The 26,187-nt window shown below is 40.3% G+C and overlaps 1 protein-coding gene across 1 annotated transcript; it reads left to right on the plus strand.

The window, feature by feature from the left end:
* The first annotated feature begins 1,118 nt into the window (after window positions 1-1,118).
* Window positions 1,119-26,187, plus strand: MCRIP2 (MAPK regulated corepressor interacting protein 2). Its single transcript, XM_031945719.1, has 5 exons — window positions 1,119-1,484; window positions 1,836-1,935; window positions 24,054-24,181; window positions 24,718-24,819; window positions 25,758-26,187. Exons 1-5 carry the CDS (start codon window positions 1,433-1,435, stop codon window positions 25,826-25,828), a joined length of 453 nt encoding a protein of 150 aa, XP_031801579.1. The 5' UTR covers window positions 1,119-1,432; the 3' UTR covers window positions 25,829-26,187.

Here is a 26,187-nt window from a genome sequence, read left to right on the forward strand (position 1 = left end):
GGGCAACACTTGTCTGGCAGTCTGTCAAACCCAGTCTCGTTCACTTTGGGGTTGGACTGGATGGTCTCCGAAGTCCCTCCCAACTTTGGGATTCTATGACATTTGTTTTCACTAGAACTTCCTTGTTCCTTGCGGCTAGCTTTAGTTGAGATTAAAATAATTGCATTCCCAAAGCATCTGACAGTTGGAAGAGAACTAGCAAGGAGTACAGTAGAAAGGGAAAGCCAAGTCAGAGCTGTGCTTTAATTGGCAGGGGGAACTCCCGCGGAGGAAAAGCCTTCTAGCAATGCAGATCCGCTCCTCCTCGGCAATTTAGATTCTATTAACACGTGATGTTTCCTCCCAGAGGGTTCTCCATAGCAATTAAATCACAGATCTGGTACAAATCTGTCCCTATCTTCCTCCCCCTTCTTTTTCTCCCTCTTTTCTCCTTCATCCCTTCCAGTCCTCTCTCTCTGTCTCTCGATCTTTTTAAGGGGAACTGTATTTTCAGGGGGAGCTGTACTTTATCTTTATTTTCCACTTCTAATGTTCGTAAAGTGTTTAATTTAGATATAGTTAGGGGTATGCTGGAGTCAGCTCGTACCAGCTCCTGGGAACCAATTGTTAAATTTCAGTGTGAGCATTTGTAACTTGGAAATTGCAAACGCTACAAAAGAGGGGTTGGTTTTTTTTTTTGTTGTTGTTGATTGTCTAGACTTGAGAAAATATGAAAAATGCAGATTAAACTCGTTAGTCAGGCATATATTCACCCACTTAACCCCCCCCCCAAAAAAAAAGCTTGTTAACTTTCAGCACACTCCCAACCCCCACTAACTCCTATCTTAGTCCTTTTATCTTTCGCAGCCCTTTATAGTGAGCAAACAACCCCACAAGAAGTCTTGTGACCCAAGTTTTGGGCTGAGTTTGCAAAGGGTGCCAAGGGAATTTCCCTCCAAAAAGTTACACTAGCTTTATGACTTAAGGGCACCTGAAAGGCATTTTATGACCATTCAGGGCGTCCAGACCCCAAAGAACTCTACGTATTTCATTTCCTAGTTGGGCTGTCTTCCCATGAGCTTGAGCAAAGCAAGTTTTCAGTAGCTGCCCTAGAGTACCAGAGGCTGCACTTCCGCACGGGTTGTAGGTCCCTTTAAGACGCTTGGGGGCGTGTAGCTAGCATGCCTCAGTCCTTCTCTTACTCTCCCCTAGCATTAAAGGGGAATCGCAATTTCTCAGACGCAGAGCGAAGTTAAAGCAGAAGGTAGACGGGGAGAGTTTGGCAGCCACTTGACCTGGTCTGGTCGGACTGTGCTGGGCTGGGTGGTCCCGAGGGGTCGGGGCCGAGATCGGAAGGTGACCCTCGCCCCCCACCTTTGCGTTGCCACCTCTTCTCCAAGCTGGGACCCCCTGACCACGTCCTGCCTCCCCGGAGAACCGCGGCGAGCGCAGAATGTACACGATCACCAAGGGACCCAGCAAGTTAGCCACGCAGCGGAGGACAGGTGAGGAAGGAGGAGCCGGGAGAGGGCTCCGGGGGCATAGCACCCCCTCCTCTCTCGCCCCCACCTTGCACATGGAGTCGCAAACCCTCGTGGTTTAGGTTTTTTTTTCCTTCTTAAAGCGACCATTGGGGGTTTTTCTGAGCGGTTCGACGAGCTGTCACTCCCCACTGAGAGTGAGGCGTACCACGATTCCTCCGCTAGAGCCTGCAGTCTCCCGAGCCCCCGCCGGCTCGCGGAGGTCCTCGGCCTGTAGCCCCGCAGCCCCTTTCCCCGGGCCGGCAGCGCCGGGGACGTGCCAGTTCGGCCCGCTCCCCCCGGGCCGGCGGTGACGCGGAGTCCTCGTCCCTGCAGGTCCCACGCAGCAACTGGAGAGCAAGCTGGGAGAGCACCTGAAATGCCGGCGGTCAGCGCAGCAGCCGCAGCAGCCGCCGGGCCCCTGGCCCCTGTCAAGGTGAGCTAGCTGCCGCACTCGGGCGGCCGTCCCGCTGCCCCTTCGCGAGAGCCTTGTGTGTGTGTGGGGGGGTGGTCCCCATCCCCCCGGGCCCGGCTGGGAGCCCGGACCCAACCTCTCCTCTGCTCCCCCGTCCCACCCCCCTCCGCTGCGGCTCCTGGGGCTAGGCATGGTAGGTTGGCGGAGGAGGGGTGACCTTGTCGAAAGGTTACTGGGGAGTGTCATTGCCACATGGCTGGGGGGGAGGGGGAATTCGGGTAGTCTTCGCTTTGCCCGCCTGCTCACTAGAGCAATGTCCTTTTCCCTGGAGGGCGGGCTCCCGAGTGATCCTTCCCCACCTCCCACTCGCTGGGCTTCTCCAGTCCCCCCCGGATGCCCACATCCGCGCCCCGCCCCCTATCCCCCCCTACCCCTCTGCCTTGGCCACGAGAATCCCCCGGGGCCCCGGGCTCTGCTGGGCTGGGAGGGCACGAGCTTGCCCTGGCTCGGGCTGCCAGCTGCGCCGGGGGGAGGTGGGGGGGGGCTGGAGGGGGTGGAACACGTCCTGGGTGCGGGAGGTGGGGCCGGCGGCTGCTTCCTGCTGCTTCGAGAATTTCCTCAGGGCCTCCGAAGCTCCGGTGCCCCAAGGCCGTTCCAGGCTGAGTTTGGGGAGGCAGGCCCCAGTCCTCTGCTTCCCAGACCAATAGCATGACTTGGCATGATCGTCTCCAAAGCTGCAAATCCTGGAAATGCTGGGTCACAGACTGCGGCTTTAAGCACTTTTCTCAAACGCTCTGGGAAGTTACAAGTGGGGTACGGTGAAAAGAGTATGGAACGTAAAAGTCCAAGGACCTGGATTCAGATTCTGACGCTTTTGTTATCTGACCTTGGGCAACTCTACCCCTTTGGATCTCTTTTCCCAAATCTGTCTGAGGAAAGGTTTATGATAACTAACCTCCAATGTCCTTTCCAGATATAACATGCTGTGAAATAGAATGATTCATTCAAGAATTATTCATTAAATGTTTACTATATATCAGGAACTGGCAATACAGAGAAGGTGAAATGTCTTGGGGGAGGAGGACCGAATGGGCATTTATTGGTCAGGAACTTTATAGGTATTCATTCATTTGATCTTTCCGAACAACCCTGCGAGGTAAGTGCTATCATGATCCTCATTTTACAGTTGAGGAAACTAAGACAGGCAGAGGTTTATGAATTGGCCCAGGTCACACAGGTGGTCGGTCTTCCAGGCTGGATTTTAACTGGTCTTAAACGACTCCAGGCTCAATGCTCTCTCCACTTAGCTATTTTGCTGTCTAAAAGGGTACATAGCTTGTAAATTGTCTGAGCCAGGACTTAAATCTAGGTCTGATTAATTCTTATTCATTTATGACTTTAAAAAGCCCTTTCATTTAGAATATGTATAAAGGTTCACTCCTTCCATCCCCCACACTCTGTGGATAGGCTTAGGGCTAGGAGCTTCTTTTGAAATGTCCAACATTTATATTTCAGCTAGACTCCCCTCTTTCTGCTAACTTACTAATTCATGCTTACTAACCATTTTGTTCTATGCTTAATTTCATAAGCATTGACAAACTAGAGCCAGTCCTGGGTAATATATCTTCCATAAGGCAGAAGAGATTCCTACGCTGCCACTTGGGTAATTGTGCACTTGAACAATTCATAAAGTCCAATAAGCAATGATTAATTGCTTCCTGTATATATAGCCCTGTGCTAGGTGATGGGGATACAATGACAGAAACAAAAGCCTTCATATTATTCTATTGGAGTATACAGTATATATATATATATAGTTATATAGTTATATATATAGTTAGGTTAATATAAAATAATTTGAAAGAGTGAGCAGGACTAGGATAGAGGGTGACCTAGAAACAGGCAGAGCAAAAAATATGTAAGGATATGTGGTTTTCTAAGTCAATAAACTTAGTCCACAGGAATCCTTATACAGTCCACATATGGTTTGTTGTAGGAGGGAATACCTGAAATATATCTTCAAGATGGAAGGTAGGAAATTTCAAGAGGTAGAACTGTTTGATATTGGGACAGTGGACCAATTAATTCCTGAGATGGCTACAGCTGTTCTTTCTTCACTTTTCTTCCCATCCTTCCTTAGCATTTGCCATTTGCTACATGTCATTGCATCACTTTGATACATTTTTAAATGAAAAAAAAGGTATTATGTATTTTTGTTGCATTGTATTATTTGTAGGGTTTTTATTTGATTTTCTTTTTGATTGTCTTCCTCAAAAGAAAGGAGATACTTCTTGTATTTTCTCTAAAACTGGAAAAATAAATGACTGGAACTAGTGGGGTCTTGGGCTTTTTTTTTGGGGGGGGGGGGTGGCTGAGGCAATTGGGGTTAAGTGACTTGCCCAGGGTCACATAGATAGGAAGTGTTAAATGTCTGAGATCAGATGGGCTGGTGCTCTGTTCACTCCGCCACCTAGCTGCCCCCTTTAGCCTTGGGCTTTTTGACTAGGAAAGATCCAGAACTTGATTATTCTCTCCATTGCACAGATGAAAAAGTGAGGCACCATGGAAGAGTCACTTAGAATTTGGCCTAAGCAACTTACTTAAACTCTATACTTTATATATTGAATAATAATAGCTCTCCTGCTTGCCCCATAGGATTATTATGGATACTGTAATGGATCTAAATTGTTCTGTAAACTGTAATTTATTTTTTTTAGCTGTTGGAATCTATTATTTCATTTATGTGGGGCAGTAGTGTCAAATTCAGCCACTAAACTGTCCCTATGGGCTGTATATTGACTTAGAAAACCACACATGTTTGAAGTATTATTTTTATTAATATATCATGATGTTCATTAAAATCAGATACATTTTATGTGTATTTGGAAAAATAAAAAAACATTAAAAAAAACAAAACAAAACAAGACATATAGGATATCTCTCTGATGGGGAATACAGATGGGAAAAACAGAAGGAAAAACTTAGTTAATGTAAAAACAAAAAATATCAATAAAAATAAAAGAATTTGAAGAAAAAAAACAATCAGATAGTTTAAGGGCCACACTCATTATTATAGAAGAAATTGCCTATCCAAAGTACTAATCAGTGACTGTTTTGCAACCCAAGGCTTCATTGAATCTCTTTCTTTGAAGAGGTGTTAAGATTCATGGATTTGTGAGAGTTTTACCCAGACTGTCAAAGGTAATAGTTGAACCCAGGTTTTCCTGATTCTGACTCTATAGATGGAAAAATTGGTAGAAGTTACATAGAGTAATTCCCTCTTTCTACAAAGAGAATGGAGAAGCCCAGAGTAGAATAAAATAACATGATCAAAAGTCCTGAAATGCTTTGTCATTTCCTTCTCCAATTGTTTATTTTACAAGTGAGGAAATTGAGGCAAACAGGGTTTAGTGACTTGTCCAGAATCACACAACTAGAAAATGTTGTGTCTGAGAAGGAATGTAGAGGAGAAATGTCAAAGTAACATTTGTTATCACCTTGCATGTGGGAAGTGAGAAAGTGATGTGTTGAGGATGAAACTCCCCCTCCTCTTCTCTGACATTGAACCCAGTTTAGTGAACCTGCTCATCACCTCTTGTTAAGATTATTGCAATAGTTTTCTGGTAGTTTTCTTGCCCCTACTTGGTCATCACAATGATCTTCCTATGGCTCAAGTCTGACTTTGTCACCCCCTGTTAAATAAATGTCAATAGTTAGCTCCCTATCACCTTCAGGATCAAATATCAAATCCTGTCTGGCATTCAGAATCTGTCCCTCCTACTTCTCCAACTTGCCTATACTTTACTCCCATTCTCCCATGTGACCATATTCCCATTGGCCTTCCTTTGTGCTGTTCTGTAATGAAAGTGCTTTCCCCAAAGGTGATCTCATTTTTGTCCTACATATTTCTTATTTACATATAATTACATGTTGTTTCCCTTAGATTGCAAACTTCTTGTGGGCAGGGACTGCTTTTAACTTTCTTTGTATCCCCAGTTTTTATCATAGCCCCAGGCTCACTGTAGGTGCCTGTAGGTTGACTGACTTAAAAGCACAACTTGACCAGCCTTGAAGTCAGAAGTTCAAATCTGTCCTCGGACACTTCCTAGCTGTGTGACCCTGGGCAAGTCACTTAACCCCAATTGCCTCAGCAAAAAATAGAGACAATTTGACTACATAATTCAGATGCAACCAACAAAAGAAGAGAGACACAGTTATAATGGTCAAATTGGTCAAAATGGTCAAAATGTGTCTAACTCTTGTGACCCTGTTTTGGGATTTTCTGAGCAGAGACACTGGAGTGGTTTGCCATTTCCTTCTCCAGCTTATTTTACAGATGAGGAAACTGAGACGGTTAAGTAAATTGCCCATCTAGTTAACGTCTGAGATTACTCTGGTCCTCCTGTCTTGGCTGGCTTCCCTATCTGGCTGCGCCCAATTACAAAGGCTTTATATTTATATTACAAGGTGTTTATGTTTTAACACACCCAGACTTAACATTGTTTCTCAGTAGCTAAAAGGGAGGGAGGAGGCAGCTAGGCTAGGTAAGGTCAGGATTTGTGGTAGCAGAGTGATGAAGGGAATGGTGTAATCCAATTAAGGTCATAACATAAATTAGAAAGAAAAGCCCCACATCAAATTGAATTTAACTTGATTCTTTTCTGCCTTCCCAGTTTTCTTCCTAATAGTGGGACAGTAGGACTGCAGCTTGACTCTGGGGTGTCTGTTTTATTAGGAATAAGAAAAATCTTATTAAGGTTTAAAGGTGTTGACTGTGATCCTTTTCTGCTTGGGATATTTCTGGGATATTGCCTTCTACTTTGAGGGTCAATAAAGATTTAGTACCAGGGGAAGGGAAGGATAGTACTAAGTGAATAATTAGCAGGAGGAGTAGCCAGGTCAGATCAGTTGAGGGAAGACTATAAGACCTTGTTTAAAACACTTTTTTTCTTCTATTTAAAAATTTTTACTTTTTAAAAAATATCATCTGTTTTCCAGTAAAGCCCTACCCTTATTACTTCCCAGAGAGCCATCTCTTGTAACATGCTTTCTAGGCACTAAACACTTTATATTTTAGTTAAATTAGGAAGCAAGTACTTTTGAATACTTGAGGGTACTATTTGGTTTAGGAGACCCGAAGACACTGTTCAGTAGAATTAATGGGTAAGTAAAAAAAACATATATCATTTACAGTGTTACACACCTATAGTTGCTCATGCCTTGTATTTCTTTGGATACAGCTAGTGGTGCATTGAGTAGAACCCTGAGCCTGTGGACAGGAGCCCTCGAGTTCAAATTCAGCCTTAGAGCTTTACTACTAGCTATATGACCCTGGGCAAGTTACTTAAATTCTATTTGTCTCAGTTCATTCAGCTGTAAAAAGGGGAAGCTAAAAACATCTATTCTGCAGAGTTTTTATGAGGATCAAATGAGATAATTGTAAAATCCTTAGCACAGTGCTTCTAAATGTTAGCACTAATATATGTGTTATATGCACTATATAAATGTTAGCTATTATTATCACAGGCTTGTTGTGAAATCAGAGGCAATATTTATAAAAAGTGATTAATATAGTGTCTAACACTTTGTAGATGCTATAAACATGTTTAGTTCCACCTTTTCCTGGTGGACTCCTTGGTCATCATAATTCTACAACATTCAATTTCAATTGTTTTGTAGTCATTATGTACCTTATTGATTTCTGATAACTTTGTATTGATTCATGTGAGTCTTCCCATGTTTCTCTGTATTCATTGTATCTATCATTTGTAGAATAGTGTAATGTGGAAAACTTCCATATGGGGGCTTATAAGGGGCTTTTCCTAGTCTCCAGTCCCATTATCTTCTGCCCAAGCACCATGTTGCCTTGCCTCTGCTCCTTAATTGGAGTGCAAACTCAAATGAATTCTTTTGTCTCTTTACTTCCCTCTCCCCTTCCTTACCACATACTCTGTACTTTTCTCACTTTGGTGCTTTTGCTCACACTATTCTTTTGTGCTTAGACTATCCTCCTCATCTTCTTCAGTTTCATTCCCGTTCTTTGTATAAAAGGGTAGGATTTATTAATTTACTCAATTAACTCATTCCATCAGTAATGACACCTTAATAAGGTAAGAAAGGTCCCCCCTTTTTTTATAGTTTTTTCCCTCAATAACATTTCACCTCTCCAAACACTCATAAAGATAGCTTTCAACACTCATTCCTGAAAGATTCCATATTCCAAATCTTCTTTCCCCTTTTTCCCCCTTCCCCAAGGCAACAAGCAATCCGATATAGATTATACCTGTATAATCCTCCTAAACACATTTCTGTATTTATCATATTATATAAGAAAAATCCATGAGAAAGAAAAAGTGAACAAGCAAACAAAAAAGGTGAAAATAGTATGCTTTGATCCACATTCAGTCTCCATAGTTTTCTCCTTCAATGCTGGTGACATTTTCCAACCCAAGTACTAAGTCATAGATCATAATTGATCATTTGACCCAGTCCTTCCTTTTCCTCCCTTTGCCCCTTTCACCCTCAGTTCCTGATTGCTTTAAAGAGTACTTAGCTGGAATGCCAGACTTGCTCCAATCTCTGAAATGACCTTGGTTCTCAAATAGCTTGATAATTTTTAGATGACCCCTCCAGCAAGACCAAATTTTCTTAGCCTATTCAAATACTCTTCCTGTGCAACATGACTCCAGTTCTAAGTGCTTTTTTAACCCTTAGTCTAAAATCTGTGATTGGTAGCTAAAGACTTATTCCTATCTTCTTAAAGTATCTTTCTACTTTTAGATAGAGAGACTTGTTTGAGTAAACCAATCAACCCAGCTCCATGACAACTTGGCTGATTTCATCCCATCAGTGGCAACCCTTTTTCCTTAGATCTCAAAAGAGTACCTGCTTTGTGTCTGCATCTCATCTCTACCCCATCCCATCCCAGAATATAAGCTCCACAAGGGAAGGGATACTATCTTTTCTCAGCACTTAATGCAGTTCTTTGTACATAGTATGTTCTTAATAACTGCTTATTGAATAAATGAATGAATGAATAAATTAATAGGACAAGGAAACCATAACTCAAAACCTGTTTTCCTAAAGTTGTAGAGCAATGTGAAAAGGAAGGGGCTTCCCTATCCATATATACTATTGCCAAGTCATTCCTCTAATGTTATTGTCTGCAATGAAAGGGAAACCATATATAATCTGAGTCAGTTATTGAAATAAGGAGGTTGGGCTTTGTGATCTTTAAGGTCCCTTCTTATCCTGTTATTCATGAAATCAGAGAGCCACAGAAGACTCCAGTCATCTGATTAAGACATCTAAATTCTGTCAGGCATAGGGAGAAATCTTTGTGCGTAGATGTTTTGATAATCTCTGGTCCTGGATTTAATCAATGACTGCATTTTGTTTTAAGGAAAATATATGATGTGTTATCATGGCCCCAGGAGAGTTACTTGGTTGGGGACTTTTAAAACTGGAAGGGATCTAAGGAATTTTAACTTGTGTTCATTCTCTTTAGGGTGATAAGGGATGTGTATGCGTAGAGCCCTAAAAGCAATGAGATTAATTTTAATTCAGTTACACAGGGCTTTAAAATGCTTTCTAGAACCTAAATAATTTATATTTGAGTTAAATTAGGAACAGGTACCTCTGAATACTTAGGGTACTATTTTTCAGATCAGAAGTATGGAGCTAATTTTATAATAATTTTACAGTGATAATATATGTATATAATTCAATATCTCTTCCTTGATAAGTGTAACAGGATAAAGAGATCTGTTTGCTGGTTTGCTTCCTGGAGGGGGTTAGATTTTTTGGGGGAAATGGGCTTGATTAAGTGGAGTTTGTAAATGAAAGATGAGTGAAGTCAATGTGTTTGGATGAAATAGTAAGCTTTCCAGAGCTCTAACAAATTGGACAACAAGAAACCTCAAGAAAATAGAAGATGATTAATAGAGTGCTAGTTCCCAGTATGCCCAGATCATTACAGCTTGCCTCTGAACTTGACATATACTCCAGCTGAGTCTACAATTATAGGCTGCTTCTGAGCCTACAAATGGCTGCCTCCATCCTTTAAAAACCTGATTTGAGACCTGGTATAAAGTGAAACACACCTCCCTTCTTAGAAGAAAGCACCTCCCTAGATAGACAGAATTAGAGACTATTTCTGACCAATCACTATTTGTCTAGGAGGTAATTCAGATAATTGTATCCTTAACTTTTCTAAAAAAGTGTTTGGTTGTTATCTGTTGACTTCATCCCAAGTCTGTAGGGGAGCATCTTACAATAGATATTTACTAATTGTGTGACCCTAAGCAAGGCTCTAACCTTCTCAGTCTCAGTTTCCTCATCTGTTTTACTGATCTTCATCCTCAAAGTAGATAGAGCACGAGATCTGGGCTTAGTAGCTGTGTGATCTTAGGGAAGTCACTTAGCTCTGTTTTTCTTGATTTCCTCATAAACCACCTCAGTATCTCTGCCAAGAAAAGCCAAATGAGCTCACAAAGAAGAGACATGATTGAATTACAACAAAATGGAACTCCTATTAGCACTTGCATCACAGGAGTGAGGATCTCATGAAATAATCTATGTAAAGAGCTATAGAAATATTAGCTATTACTTCCAAATGTGTCCTCTGCTTGCTATCATTTTTGCTCATCCAGATTCTTCTTAACCTGGTAGCTTTGACCAGTGAACATTAAACTAGGTCCTTGAATTCACAGAATCATGTCTTTAGGAGTATAGGAAGTATCAGTAATTGTGTGAAATGAAGGAATGATTTCTAGCTCAAGACAGTGACATCTGAGGAGGGGAGAATCCAATTCAATCTAACACTTAGCTAGCTGTGGGAAACCATGTCTTTGAATCTTAGTTTTCTCATCTGAAAAAGATGTAAACTAGCTTACCTACCTCAGAGGATTATGAAGAGAGTATTTTGAAAACTTTAGAAATACTGAATAAACTTTTTGCCTTGCTTTGTATCCTTAGGGATTAGACTGGCTCAGTTCCAAAGCCCATACTAAGTGCTTACTTAATAATCATTGGATTGTGGATTGATTGATCTCAGAGCTTTTTGGACTTCTTACATCTAGTGTGATGTATTGGGATGGGTTCTTAGGCTGAGGTGTTTATTAAATGTCTCCTTTCTACACAAGGTGCTAGCTAAACTTTGGGAATATCAAGACAGAATAGGAAATTATGTTTGCCTTCAAGAAACATAGATTCTTAGAGGCAGGAAGGACATATCTTAGGAAACAGTTTGTACATAGAAAAGCATATACAAAGTATAAAAGGAAATACAAGGTAATTTCAGAGAAATAAACGCAAGAATGTTAACAACGGGAATTATGTAAGGCCTTAGGTCAGAAAGTGTTTTGTGAAGCTGAGTTGAGTCTGGAAGAAAACTAAGATGCCTTGAATTTCCAGTTCAGATACATCCTACCTGTGTGGTCACAGGCCCACAGGAAATTTGGACCACTCTGAGAAATTTTTAAAACCTGATAAACAGGCTCATTATCTTCTTGGCTTGGGGGCTAATAATTAACAGCCTAGATTTATTTATCCAGTGCTTTTCTCATAACAAACTTAAAAAGGGGTGATAATAATAACAATATTTAGTACAAGTATACCCACATGCAATAATATCCATCTCTGTCTATCTGTATATCGATCTATCTTCCATAGGTTATCTCATTTGAACCTTACAACTCTGGATGCTATCATTATCACATTTTATAGATAAGGAACCTGAAGCAAATAGGGGTTAAGTGACTTGCCCAGCATAGTATAGGGAGTGAGTTTTTGAGGCAGGATTTGAAGGCTGACCTTAAATATCTGAAGGATCTGTAATTTTTGTCAGGGCGAATACTTACTCCCTTGATTGACAGCCTCTCTGGGAATTAGAAGACCATTTTTTGAGAGTTGTTTAGAAGGGGAGAAAAAAAGGAGAATTACATTTCAACTAACCTCATCATAAGCCTCTGAAGTTAGCTAGGCTTACTCTTGCCTAGTCATCAGGAACTTGACCAAAATCTTTTCATCTCAATAGTACCTGCCTGGGCCTCTATTCCATTAATATGAACCATAATAAAAATAGTTAATATTATATAATTCCCATTTATATTCTCCTTTAAGCATCACAAAACATATTCTCCACAACAGTAACATGAGGAAGGTAGACATTATTTTCTTCATTTTAAAAATTAGGAAACGGAGGCTTTGGGGAACTAAGATTTACTTTTTGATCACAGTCCTTTAAGCCCTGCTATCTTGAGTTCATATTATCCCCATTGCCTCCCAGGTAAATGCTATTGATGGAATCCCCATTTTGCAGATAAGGCGATTGGGGCACAAAATTGGGTCTGGAACTGGAACCAAAAACTCTTGGCTCCAGCTGTTCCTAGGATAGCGTCAGCAGGTGTGAGATTAATAATATTAATTTACACTCATCTATTCAGCCCTTTAGAGTTTTACCAAAGTTTGGGAATTATAATGTACCTCCACGTTTGACTAAGATTAAGCACTTTTTAGTCCTTGAGATCCTACTTGAGATCTTTAAGTGAATCTGAGAGAATCTCATAAATTGAGACTCAGTAGCTTTTCTTAGTCCCTCAGGGTTGACCCTAGGCCTGAGTGTGGTTCTTTGCTTCTCACTGAAGACAAAGGAAGCTTGGTCATCTGTAATACAAGTTAAGGGGAAGTTGTGGGTGCAGGGCTACTGTGGGGTCCAGGCCTGTTGCCCATCCTTCCCTCAAACAGTGGCTCCCTTTGTTTAGAGGTGCTCTTGGCAGGGTAGCTGGCTGAGAAGAAGCCTTGGTTAGCTTCTGCCCCAGGCAATGGCTTCCATTTTGGTGAACCACACCACAATGATTACGGTTTGGACTCTGTCCATGTCTGAATGCAGCAAAAAGGGTTGTCATGAAAACATGAATTTCAGTCTGCTAATGGCTCCTGAGTAAGGATTATTTGACAGCTCAGATGTGGGAATCATTGTGAGGGTGAGGGGGTGGCAAGATGAGGGACCTGCATGGCAGAAGAGAAAATGGTACATTTTAGAGAAATTTCATTAAACAAAAGAAGGATTGGCTGTAGACATGAAGCCGCTAGAAATACATTAACCAACCAAAGATAAATCAACATAGAAACAGCTTAAAGCAGAATGGCCACCAAAGGGGAAGTTTGTCTAAGCAGACAAGAAGGACCTAGAAAAGATCCATGTTTTCAAGAGATGCTGTCAGTAATTGCAAGAATCTCAAAGCAGAAGGTAAAGTTCATGGGTAGGTCAGGGTACAGCAAATAAAGGCATGAGATCATCATGAATCAGGCATCCTTGTTGTGAAATAGAATAATGTCCATGAGAGTCTAATAAGCCTAGCCCTCTGTAATTTTCACCTTTCAGATTTCTCAAACATCAAAGATTTTGAACTGGGAATGACTGGCTAAAAGAATGGAAGGTTAAAGAAATGCTGTGAAGGAGGAATGTGGGAGGGAAGTCAAAGGCCCACAGGCTCTCAAGGGAAGATCTTTGCTCAGATGCTCATCCTTCAGCAAGCAGTCCCTATAAGTCCAATTGCAATTTTTTTCATCTGATTCAGGAGTTTTGAACTGGTTTTGAAATGGGGAGTGGAGTATCTCACACCTTTCCCCTCCCTTGTTCCTCAATCCCAGCTCCAACAGGATTAAACCCTTCCCCAGAAGGCAAAACAACTTTCTGTGTGTCAGCTATTGTGTGTTATCAGAACTAACTTGTCCTGGAACTCTGTATGTATGAATTTTTATAAGGGGGTGAGTTTTATTTAGATTGGTCCTTAGTTTTTGTAGTTGAATTACAACAATGGTTTTTCATGCCATAGGCTATGGTTAGAGTCCATACTAAAACTATTATGGAAATGATGATAATTTCCTTCCTCAGCCTCCCCCCTTCCACTGCAGGAGAGAGGGTCGTTTCTAACTGGGCATTCCCTTAGCATTCAAGATCCAGACTGGAAAGTCAAATGAAATCCAGCTGTTCTTTCCATCCTATTACAGACTTGATCATTCACGTTTCTGGGTTTCTGATTTGGGAGTAACTGGATCATGCCTGTGATCCATCTGAGCTCCAATGTTTATATTGTATTTGTGTGTATGTGTGTGTGTATGTGTGTGTGTGTGTGTGTGTGTGAGAGAGAGAGAGAGAGAGTGTTTTATTCTAGGCTCTTTGTCAGTGAGGGAGAGATGGGCTTTTCATTCAAGAATTAATTGGCTTCTCTAGGTCTAGGCTAAGCCTGTGAGTAGGGGACAAGAGATTTTTGTTCTGTTCTTGGTCAGTCTTTTTTTTTTTTTTTTTTTTTAATTAAAGCTTTTTATTTTCAAAACATATGCATAAATTGTTTTTTTTTTTTTTTTTTAATTTTTTTTTTGCTGAGGCAATTGGGCTTAAATGATTTGCCTCAGGTCACACAGCCAGGAAGTGTTAAGTGTCTGAGATCAAATTTGAACTCGGTCCTCTTGACTTCAGGGTTGGTGCTCTGTCCACTGTTGTCACCTAGCTGCCCCAGGAATAAATTTTCAACATTGGCCCTTGCAAAATCTTGTGTGCCAAATTTTCCTCCTCCTCCCCAGTCCCTACCCTAGATGGCAAGTAATCCAATATATGTTAAAATTGTTCAATTCTTCTATACATATTTCTTCTTCTTTTTTTTTATTATAGCTTTTTATTTACAAGTTATATGCATGGGTAATTTTACAGTATTGACAATTGCCAAACCTTTTGTTCCAATTTTTCCCCTCCCGCAAATGGCAGGTGATCAATACATGTTAAATATGTTAAAGTATAAATTCAATACAATATAAGTATACATGTCCAAAAGTTATTTTGCTGTACAAAAGGAATTGGACTCTGAAATAGCGTACTATTAGCCCGTGAAGGAGATCAAAAATGTAGGCAAACAAAAATCGAGGGATTGGGAATTCTATGTAATGGTTCATAGTCATCTCCCAGAGTTCTTTCTCTGGGTGTAGCTGGTTCAGTTCATTACTGTTCTATTGGAGCTAATTTGGTTCATCTCATTGTTGAAGAGGGCCAGGTCCATCAGAATTGATCATCATATAGTGTTGTTTTTGAAGTAAATAATGATCTGGCCCTGCTCATTTCACTCAACATTAGTTCATGTAAGTCTCTCCAGGCCTTTCTGAAATCATCCTGTTGGTCATTTCTTCTCTCTTTTTTTTTCATTTATTTTTTAATAGCTTTTTATTTACAAGGTATATGTATGGGTAGTTTTACAGTATTGACAATTGACAAACCTTTTGTTCCAATTTTTCCCTTTCCTCTGTTGGTCAATTCTTACCAAACAATAATATTCCATAATATTCATATACCACAATTTATTCAGCCATTCTCCAATTGATGGGCATCTATCAGTTTCCAGTTTCTGGCCACTACAAAGAGGGCTGCCATAAACATTCTTGCACATACAGGTCCCTTTCCTGTCTTTAAAATCTCTTTGGAATATAAGCTCAGTAGTAACACTGCTGGATCAAAGGGTATGTACAATTTGATAGCCCTTTGGACATAGTTGGTCAGCCTTGAATAATCAGACTTTACTATATTGGATTACTTGCTGTCTAGAAGGGGGAAGTAGGGAGGAAGGGAGAAAATTTGGAACGCAAGGCTTTGCAAGGGTGAATGTTTAAAACTATTTTTGTATGTATGTGGGGGGAAAAAAGCTATTGGTATGTGTAAAAAAAATAATCAAGATATAAAACAATCAAGAATAATCCAGGATATAAACTTTTTTTTTCAAGTGTTTTTCACTTGTCTCCAAACTCTCCATGACTCCTTGGGATTTTCTTGGTGAAAATACTGGAGTGGTTTGCCATTTTCTTCTCCAGTTCCTTTTACAGATAAGAAAACTGGGGCAAACAGGGTGAAATGGCTGGTCTGGGGTCATAGAGCTTAGTAAGAGAAGTTGACATTATGAAGAGAGATTATTATGAGAAGAAGCACAGAACTGAATAGAATGTGTCTGAAGTCTGATGAGGGCAGAAGGTCATCTCTTCCTGGAAGTTATGCATCATATAGGTTTGGAGTCAGGTGGGAGATGTGGGTCTGACTTCTGATATATATTCTCTTTTGATCCTGAAGAAGTTCCTAAGAATTATTTGCATTACTTGCATCCCAGCATTATAGGGAATATAATGTTCTCATGATCAGGGGAGGAGGGAACTGTTGCCTGTCCATAAGCTCTTTCCCCCATAGAGCACAATCAGTGACAAAGTTTTTATTTAATTTTCTGGCCTCAGTTTCCAGCATAAGGGAGGAGATAAGACATGTTAGCCCTTAAACCCTGCAGGGCTTTTAATTGCAATCAGCCTTGTCCAACCTTCAAGGCCTTTCCAAAACAAAACAACCTTGAGTGTGACAGGATAAAAATCCCATGTATATTTCAGTCACAGGGTCAGGAAGTTTCGAATCTGTTGGTTTTGGCTCCTGGGTTTCTGTGCAGTGCTCTTGGGCGTACACAAGATTGCCCTTCCATTTCTTTATTTCCTTCTACAGTGATAATGATATGGAGCAGCTAGATATCATGGTGGATAGAGTACCAGCCCTGAAGTCAGGAGGACCTGAGTTTAAATCCAGCCTCAGACACTTAACGCTTCCTGGCTGTGTGACCCTGGGCAAGTCACTTAACCCTAATTGCCTCAGCAAAAAAATTAAAATAAAATAAAATGATAATAATGCATAGTCCTTACTAGGTGGCAGATAATATGCTGAACATTTGCAAACATTATCCCTTTTGATTCTCACTCCAACTTGGGAGACAGATGTAATAGTAATAGTGATGATGATGAGGGTAATAATAATTAACACATTTGGGAAGTTAAATGGGTAGACTGATGGGATTGGAGTTAGGAAGACTCATTTTTCTGAGTTCAAATCTGACCTCAGACTCTAAACCCTTCCAAGCTGTGTGACCCTGGGCAAGTCACTTATCTCTATTTACCTTGGTTTCCTCATCTGTAAAAGAAGCTGAAGAAGGAAATGATGAACTATTCCCAGTATTCTGCCAAGAAAACAGCAAGTGGGTTTCCTTTGATTGATTTGGGATACAATCGTAGTAGTGGTATTGCTGGGTCAAAGGATAATGCCAGGTTTTATAGCCCTTTGGAAGGAGTTCCAAATTTTTCTCCACAATGATGGATCAGTTCACATTGGGGTCCCAATTTTTTCATAAATCCTCCAGTATTTGTCATTTTCTTTTTCTGTCATGTCAGACAATCTGATAAGTGTGAGGTGGCACCTCTTGCATTTCTCTAATCAATAGTGGTTTAGAACATTTTTTCTTATGACTATAGATAGCTTTGATTTCTTCTTTTGAAAATTGCCTATTCATGTCCTTTGGCCATTTATCAATTGGGAAACAGTTTTTTTTTATAATTTTGGCTCAGTTCCCTATATATTTGAGAAATGAATAATCAGAATTTGAACTTATGATTTTTGTTCTCCAAATCCAGTGATCTTTCTATTCCCTATCCTCCCCCAACATTGCTCTCTCTAGTCAATGCCAAAGTTATATGACTAATCTTCACATTCTTCAAAGGGGCAAAGAAATCTGGGAGCCAAAAAAGAAAATTAACCAGTGACTCTGCCCCCAATTGGACTTAGAGATAGCTCCTACATACTTTTAGTGTTAATAATTGCTGGCCTTTAACTTCACTAAATTGCAGTATGTGGTTAATAGAAAGAACACTAGATCTGGAGCCAGAAAAAATGGGCTTGAAGTCAGACTTTGTTACTTATTAGCTATATGATCCTAGGTTAGTAATTTTTCCTTCTCTGAGACTCAGTTTCCTTATCTGTAAAAAATGGCAATTGGTCTTGAAGATCTATTCCAGATCCAACATTTAGTGATTGTGTTACAGGTCATCACCACCCTTTGGCTTCTTCACGATCTAACATTAGCTAGACTTTTATTGTTGTCCTTTTCTTAATAGCATTTTCCTCCAAATACATGTAAAGAATTTTTAACATCCATTTTTGTAATAATTTTTGTTCCAAATTTTTCTCCCTCTCTCCCTTACTTCCCCCAAGACAGAAGGCAGTCTGATAAAGGATAAATATGTACAATTCTTTTAAATATATTTCCATATTTGTCATATTGTAAAAGAAAAATCAGACTAAAAGGGGAAAAAAAATATGGGAAAGAAATAAACAACCAAAAAAAAGTGAAAATAGTATGATTCCGTCCCCATTTGGTTTCCATAGTTCTCCCTCTGGATGTGAATGGGATTTTCCATCCTGAGTCTATTGGATTTGCCTTGGATCAACTCATTGTTGAGAAGAGTCAAGTCTATCACAGTTGATCATCACATAATCTTGTTACTGTGTACAATGATCTCCTGGTTCTGCTCAATTCATTTAGCATCAGTTTGTATAATTCTCTCCAGGCCTTTCTAAAATCATCCTGCTGATCGTTTCTTATATTAATATAACATTTCTTATATTCCATAACATATTATATATTATAGAATATTATATTCTTATATTCCATAACATTCATATACCATAACTTATCTAACCATTCTCCAGCTGATGGGCATCCACTCAGTTTCTAGCTCCTTGCCACCACAAAGAGGGCTGCTACAAACATTTTTGTGCATCGGGCCCTTTTCCTTCTGACAGACTTTTTAAAGGTCTCTTGTCCTGGGTGATGTCCATATCAACTAGGGCTTGGATGTTAGCCAGGACACATGCAGATCTCAAGACAATCCTCTTTATTTATAGCTCCCCTTTCATCTGAGGCACTCAGAGAAGTTCATACACATCAGCAGATGGGAAACTTGAGGCCTAGGGGAAAATGTGAGCAGATCCTTTCTGCCATCCTCCTGGAAAGGTTGCTGTTGATGGCCAATACTTCTGGTCACTGAGGGGTAGAGGGATCCAACAATCAGAGTGGTGATCAGGATGGGAAGCAGAGCTCATAAATAAGACTTGAAGACTTCTTGCCTTGTTTTTCTTTTCCAATTAGAGCTACAAGGGTGATTAGTTGAGGGAGGAAAAGAGGGAGACAGGGAAAGAGATTTAATTTCCCACCTAGTGTAAGGAATTTAACATGATCAATGACTAGTTCCCCAGGCAATGGAAAGTTAAATCCTTCCTGTTAGTATCATGTTCCTCCATGAAGAGGGCAAGGACCTGACCAAACCTTTTATTCTTTCTCTGCACCTTAGGTTCCCTGCTGTGAAGGGAGTCAGCGTATTTCTTATCTGAGCAAAGAAGAAGGGAGAGAGGGAGGGAATAAGCATTTAAATAGCTGCTGTTAGTGCCAGGCACTGTGCTAAGCACTTCTAATAAACATTGTTTCACATGATTTTCACATTACCTGCCAGGTAAATGCCATTTTACAGATGGGAAAACTGAGGCAAACAGTTAAGTAATTGATTTGCTTGAGCTTACACAGATAATGTCTGAGCTCAGCTCTTTGGAAGGAGGAAGAAATATCATTATCCCTTGAGACACTCAAAAATTGTTCAAATATTTATCAGGCTTCTACTGTGGACAAGGAACTGTACTAAGCACTAGGAATACCCTAGGAATCAGTACCCAGACCTATGCTTCCCTTTTTAAAAAAATTTTAAACAGTTTTTATCAATAGCTTGGATAAAGAACGAATGGATGACACAAAGCTGAGAAGGGTAGCTACTGCACTAGATGATAGCCTTAGATTTTAAAGGACTTTTGACAGACTGGTATATTTTCATGAATCAGTGAGATGAAAATCAGCAGGGAGATAAATTATTTATTTACTTTATTTACAAGTCTTATACTTGTGTACACACACAAAGACATAAATATAAGAAGAACTAGGTATGGTTAGACATCTGAAAAAGATCTGGTGATTCTAGTAGACTATCAGTTCAATATGAATTGGCCATGTATTATGAGAAAATACTAATTAGAGCTTGGGATGCATTAAGTGACTCATTCTGTCCAGGAAGAGAGGTGACCTTCTGCCCTTATCACACTTCATCTGACACATACTATTCAGTTCTGTGCTTAATTTAAATAGGACATTGATAAGCTTGAACATTGCAAAGGAAGGCATCCAGAAAAGTCATGTGCCTTTGAGTCCTAAGAGGATTAGTGAAAGAACTAAACTTGAGTTTAGTAAATTAATCAACTAAAAATATAATAATTAAAATTAAATTTTAAATAATTAAAGTAAAAATAAAATAATTAAAATTAAAAGTTTATTTTGAAGGGATGGCTGAAGGGGGATGCCATAGCTGTCTTCAAGTATCTCAAAGGCTGTCAGGTTCAAGAGGGATAAGATTTGTTTCTATTTGGTCCCAGAGAACAAAATCAGGAATGATGGATAGAAGTTACAAAGAGGGAATTTAGATTTGATTTCAAGAAAAATCTAACAATTAGAACTGTCCAAAGATGGGATAGTCTGCCTCCAAACATGTTTGGTTTCTCCTTCTCAGGTCTCCAAGAAGAGAAAGAGCCATTAGTCCTGCATATTCTAGTGGGGATTCTTTTTGTCTTAACACTTTGGATTAAACTAGCTGGATGCTGAAGATACTTTCAACCTTCAAAATCTGTGTGGGAAAATCCAGTCCTGTCCTTAAAGAGCTTACATTTTGCTAAAGGGGAAAAAAGGATCTGTGTGAATGAATGAATGAATAGACATGTATTAAGTGCTGTGCTAGTTGCTAAGGATACAAATGGAAAACTGAAACTGTCCCTACTCAAGGGGTTCACATTACAATTAGAGAATTTACCATATATAGAAAGATTCAGCTGCAAGATGAATAGAAAGGCATTAGGGTTCAGTGGAAGGTCAGATAACAAAATCAAGGGATTCTTAAGGTGCTTTTGCAGGACAGGTGGCAATGCTAGGAAGGTGGGGGGGGGGAGCATCTGGAGGGCGCAGCAAGGCAGGTGGTAGTACAAGGCCCGATTTTCATTTCATCTTACTTGAAATATATGTGTAAATAAAAGTTTATATAAAGCAACTTATTTTTATTTTTTAATTAATTTCTTTTTCAAACAAACCCCAAACAGCCTTTTCTTTCCTCCCCTTCCCCTATAAGAAAACAAGAAAAACAAAATTCCCTGTTACAAATATGAATGGTCAAGGAAAAGAAATTTCTACATTGGCCATGTCCAAAAAAAAAAAAGATGCCTCAATCTGAGCTCTGTGTCTGTCATCTCTCAGGTGGGTAGCCAGTTTCATCTTCAGTCCTTTAGAATTATGGTTGACTATTGTGTTAGAGTTTTTTCATAGTTTATTGTTTTAACAATATTGTGACATTAAAAAAATTGTTCTCCTGCTTCTGCATCAATTCATAACAAGTCTTCCCAGCTTCTCTGAAACCATCCCCTGTATCATTTTCTTATATTACAATAATATTCCTCTTACATCCATATACCATAATTTATTCAGTCATCTTTTAATTGATTGACACCCCCCAGAAAACAATTTTTTTTGATAATTTTATTGATTTCTGTGAGGATTTTTTTTCATGGTTTAATTAATGACACATTTGACTATTCAAGTGAAAGAGACATGTGAAAAATAGCATTCACATCCAAGATATGATCACAGAATAAATAATAAAACTTAAATTTTTTTAACAAACATGCTGGGACTAAAACTTAAGTTGCTGTTCTGTTAGGAACTCATACAGTTATTCTATTGAAATTGCCATTGTTCAAAACATTTTTCAATTTACTTTTTTGGGATTACCTTCAGAGACAATGGTAGATTTTGACTATTATCAGTGATCTCTTTCCAATAGCTTTGATTTTTTTTTTTAACTTTAATAGCATTTTATTTTTCTAAGTACATGCAAAGATATTCTGCAAAATCATTCCAAGAGGGAAAAAGTGATAATGATGGAGAAAAGCAGGGATTAGGAAAAAATATCAAAGGAAATTGTATTTTGAAGGAGATAAAAGTGGGGAGGGAATACATTCAAGATGTGGGGGATGAGGCAGTAAGGTAACAGTGGATAGAACATTGACTCTGTAATGAAGATTACCTGATTTCAAATCTGGATTCAGCCACTTAATAGCTTGTGACCATGGATAATTCTCTTAACTCTGATTGTCTCAAAAAAAAAAAAAAAAAAAAAGACATGAGGAATGACTTGTACCAAGTCACAGAGGCAGGAGATGAAATATTGTGAATAAGAATCATTTAGAGGTACCAGCTTGACTAGAATAGAGAAAGTGCTAAGAGGGGTATTAAAAAATGAGGCTTCAATGATTGGTGAAAACCAGTCTGTAGAGGCCTTGAAATGCATGCTGAGAATTGTTTGGTTTGTGGGCAATCAGCTACTCAAGCCATGTAAATATTTAGAAGTCCTAGTCAGAGGTACCTGAGAACTGAGAAATGGAGAATCAACAGGATTCTTTCTGGACATTTTGGATGCTAAAGCAGGATTTCATTTCTAGGTTCTCCTTGGGTTCTCCCAGCATCCATACCCAGGTAGAAACCCACAGACCTAGGGATGTTCCTCTCCCAACTGTTCTCTAAAGTGTGAGTTACAGACTGTTTGGTAGTTAGTCGTGGATGTTTTGGATAGATCACTGGATCTGAAATCAAGAGGAACTAAGTTAAAATTCTAGTTCTACTTATTACAGACCTGGGTGACCTTGGTTTAATTATCTTGCCTTCTGAGTCTTCTCTTATAATGTGAAAAGATTGGGCCAAATCTTCATGAAGAACCCTTCTTCAGACTCTGTTTGGATTAAGCTTTAATACTGACCTTAGATAATAAACCTCTGGAGCAAATTGAATGGGGATAGAAAAGAATATACTTTGTTCTCAGCAGTACGTGGCACCTACATAAAAATTGACCATGTATTAGGGCATAAAAACTTCATAGTCAGATTAATACTGACCCTAGGAGCTGGCCACAGTCACACATAACTCATTTTAAATAAGGTTGCTGGGAGAATCAAACAAAATATTATTTATAATATGTTTAGCCTGCCGCATAGTAAGTAGATGCTTTAATAAAATCCATGTTTCCTTCTTTCATGCTTTTTTATATCATCATGTTTGTCTTATGAGAGACTATGTGAGGGTAGCTAAATGGTGAAGTGGATATCCCTGGAGTCAGGAGGTCCTGAGTTCAAAAACAGTCTCAGACACTTAACACTTACTAGATGCATGACTCTGGGCAGGTCACTTAACCCCAGTTGCCTCACCCCCCAAAAAAAAAAATTTGTTAAAAAAACCCAAAAGAGGTAGGTGGGTGGTGCAGTGGACAGAAGACTAGGCCAACAGTGTGGAAGAACTGAATTAAAATTCAATCTCAGATATTTACTGTCTGACCGTTATAAGTCACTTAATTTCTGCTTGCCTCAGTTTCCTTATCTGTAAAAACCCCTTTCTTGCAGTGCTATTGTGAAGATCAAATGAGATAATATTTGTGACATGTAGTAAACACTCTGTGAATGCTTATTCCCTTACCTGTTAGCTGGAGAGGGTTAGGATGGCAGTTATGAAGTTCAGGGCTACAGTGGGCTGTGCTGAGCGGTACTGTTTGATAGCACTAGTGAAGTCAGGCCCTCCAGGTTGGTTAAGGAGGGGCAAACCATCCCAGGTTAGAAACAGCAGTTCAAAGCCATTTCTGTGCTGATCAATAATGGCCCCTGCACTCACTGCCTGGGAAAAATGGAGATTCAGTCTTAAAAAGAAGCAGTAACCTGACTACAAACACAGAGCAGGGCGTGTTGTCTCTGTCTTGTCCAAGATATTTCTGGCTAGGGCCTATATCCTGGAGCTGCTAGGCCAACTAGATCAGGAGGGTGGGAGTTATTTGTAGCTCTCCCAGTGGCTCTATCCTATAGGAGGGGCAGAGTGTGGCGACAGCTAGTGAATATTTTGCTAAAGTTTTGTAGGAGTAGAACCCAGCATCTAATGTCAATCAGTCATAGTCAGACTCTGGGTAGAATTTATTTATTTATTTAGTTAAATTTTCCTTGATGGGAAATAAAAGTCTGGCAACATAGTATGTAAGTCATCCAGTTCTGTTGGGTATTCACTTTTCCATCAAGTCTTGGATGGGATTTCTGGTACTCTAGTCATTTGGGTGTATGGAAGCATGAACTAAATGTACTGACCAAAGAGGTGTTTTTCCCCTTACCCTAACAGCCTGGCCCCAAAGCTTGTGTTCAACAGAGTGAATGGCAGGAGGCCGCTGGCCACAACTCAGTCCATTACGGCCACAGAGGAGAGTTATACACTTGCTCACGAGGAGAATGTCCGCTTTGTCTACGAAGGTAAGAAGCCCCAGACTATTTTTTGGGGACCTATAGGAATAAGAAGGTGAGAGAAGCTTCCTCATTCATGGGAATAGGATGTCACAGAACAGGGGAATATAAAATAGGCTATCAAGGTTGGAAGAGACTTTAGAAAACAGGAGAGAAAAGTGGAGGGAAAATGACTTGCCTGGACAAATAGGGCAAGGCCAGACCCTGTTCAATCAACTGTAAATATTCCCCTGTTCCTCTACTACATTTACGTTTCTCACTGGGTTTATCTCAGATTCATGATAAAAATAAAGCTGTGCTCTTTGAATTTACTCTGTTAACCACGATGGGTACCCAGAAGTATGTTGGGAGGAGGAAGGTAGGTAAAGATGGATTAGGTAGATGCAGTTCAGAGCTGCTCTTTGTTGCTGGTGGTATGTTCACACAGTCGGCGTGAGTGGTGGGTCATCCTGCTGTCCCTTTCTCTTGGTTGGCCTGGGCAAAAGCTGGGAGTTTTCCATTACTGCCTGGCGTCTCCAACCCTCAGATTTCTATCTTTCTTGCAGCCTGGCAGCAGGTGGAACAGCAGCTGGTGGGGAGCCAGGCAGGTGAGAGTGGGCCTAGACCTGTGCAGTATGTGGAGAAGACACCTAACCCTGGGCTGCAAAGTAAGTAGCCTCTGCTCTGGGTATTCCCTGTCCACACTGGCTCTCCCCACTCAGACCTCCATGGTAATAAAAACAACCCATCCTACCTAAGCAGGAAGTGCGGGGGTCACTAGTGATCATCATAGAAATGGTTTTGAACTGTTGTTTCCAACCTGGCAGGGTTTGCTCCTCCATAAGCAACCTGGTGGGCCACCTGTGCCTTCTTAGGTGCCTGTGTTGTGGAGTAAGCTGGGAAAGGATTAGAATTTGGCTGGATTGTCTGCCCCAGCAATTTCCTTGGCAGCAGATTCCAAGCTCCTTTCAGGGTATTACTTAACACTGTGCACCTGTTAGTCAAGGACATGCCTGAAGTGAAATTTCCTTTCAGCTCTGCCTATTTTCTTTCCAGCTTGAGGCCTTTAGCCAAGTTTAGTTGCATCTCTCACTTCAATGTTTATAAGCAATTTAATTCTTTGGAAGGGTCTTGTCTAACCCCTTTGGGTAGGTATGCTACTGTTCCCCCCTCCCATTTGAGTGGAAGTGAAACCTTGCCCCCAAATAGTCACAATAATAATTATATTGCCTAATTCTAGCATGTTTACAAAGGGCTTTCTTCATCACAACTCTGTGAGGAATGATTATGCAAATTTTAATGATGAGCAATCTTGAGGCCCAGAAAGATGAAGTGATTTGCCATTTAGCTGATCTATAGCAATATGTTAGTGTATATAATACATTTTATATATATATGAGTCAAGACTTAAATTCACATCTCTTTATCACAGACTGGTGCTCTTTGTACCATAGTGAATAAAACAGCAGCAGAAATGTACCCAAGATTCCTTCATGGAGGCAGGAATCAAGCTGAGCTAAAATTCAAGAACCTGTAAGCTAGACTGAAATATTGGTTCTCTGATATGTATTCTCCCATTCAGACTTTTCCCTCTTTCTCTCCATAGACTTTGTACCCATTGACTTGGACGAATGGTGGGCCCAGCAATTTCTGGCTGGGATCAACAATTGCTCCTAAAAAGCTGCATTGGGAGGAGGAGAGTTGTCTATAGTCAGGGGCCATCTACCTGCTGACTCAGAGCAGGCAACACCAACAGAAGAGGACCACTGCCTCCTAAGCCAGCCCCCTTGTCTGGGGGATGAGGCAGGCACCTGCCATCCCAGAAGTGCCAGCATTTGGACATTTGGAACTGCTGCAGCCTCTGGCCAGGCTACCTGGGTGCTACATGTAGTGGGAGGGGGAGTAGAGGCCTGTTGGCCCCTCCCACCTTGACTTTGCTCCTGCCAGTTGAGCCCAGTGGGAAGCCCTTGCAGAGCTGGGGTACAGCTCTCCAAGCCAATAAAGAATTTAAACCTGCCTGCCCTTGTGCAATGTAA

Source organism: Sarcophilus harrisii, chromosome 1 (assembly GCF_902635505.1).
Source record: "Sarcophilus harrisii chromosome 1, mSarHar1.11, whole genome shotgun sequence".
In the NCBI taxonomy this organism is placed as follows: domain Eukaryota; kingdom Metazoa; phylum Chordata; class Mammalia; order Dasyuromorphia; family Dasyuridae; genus Sarcophilus; species Sarcophilus harrisii.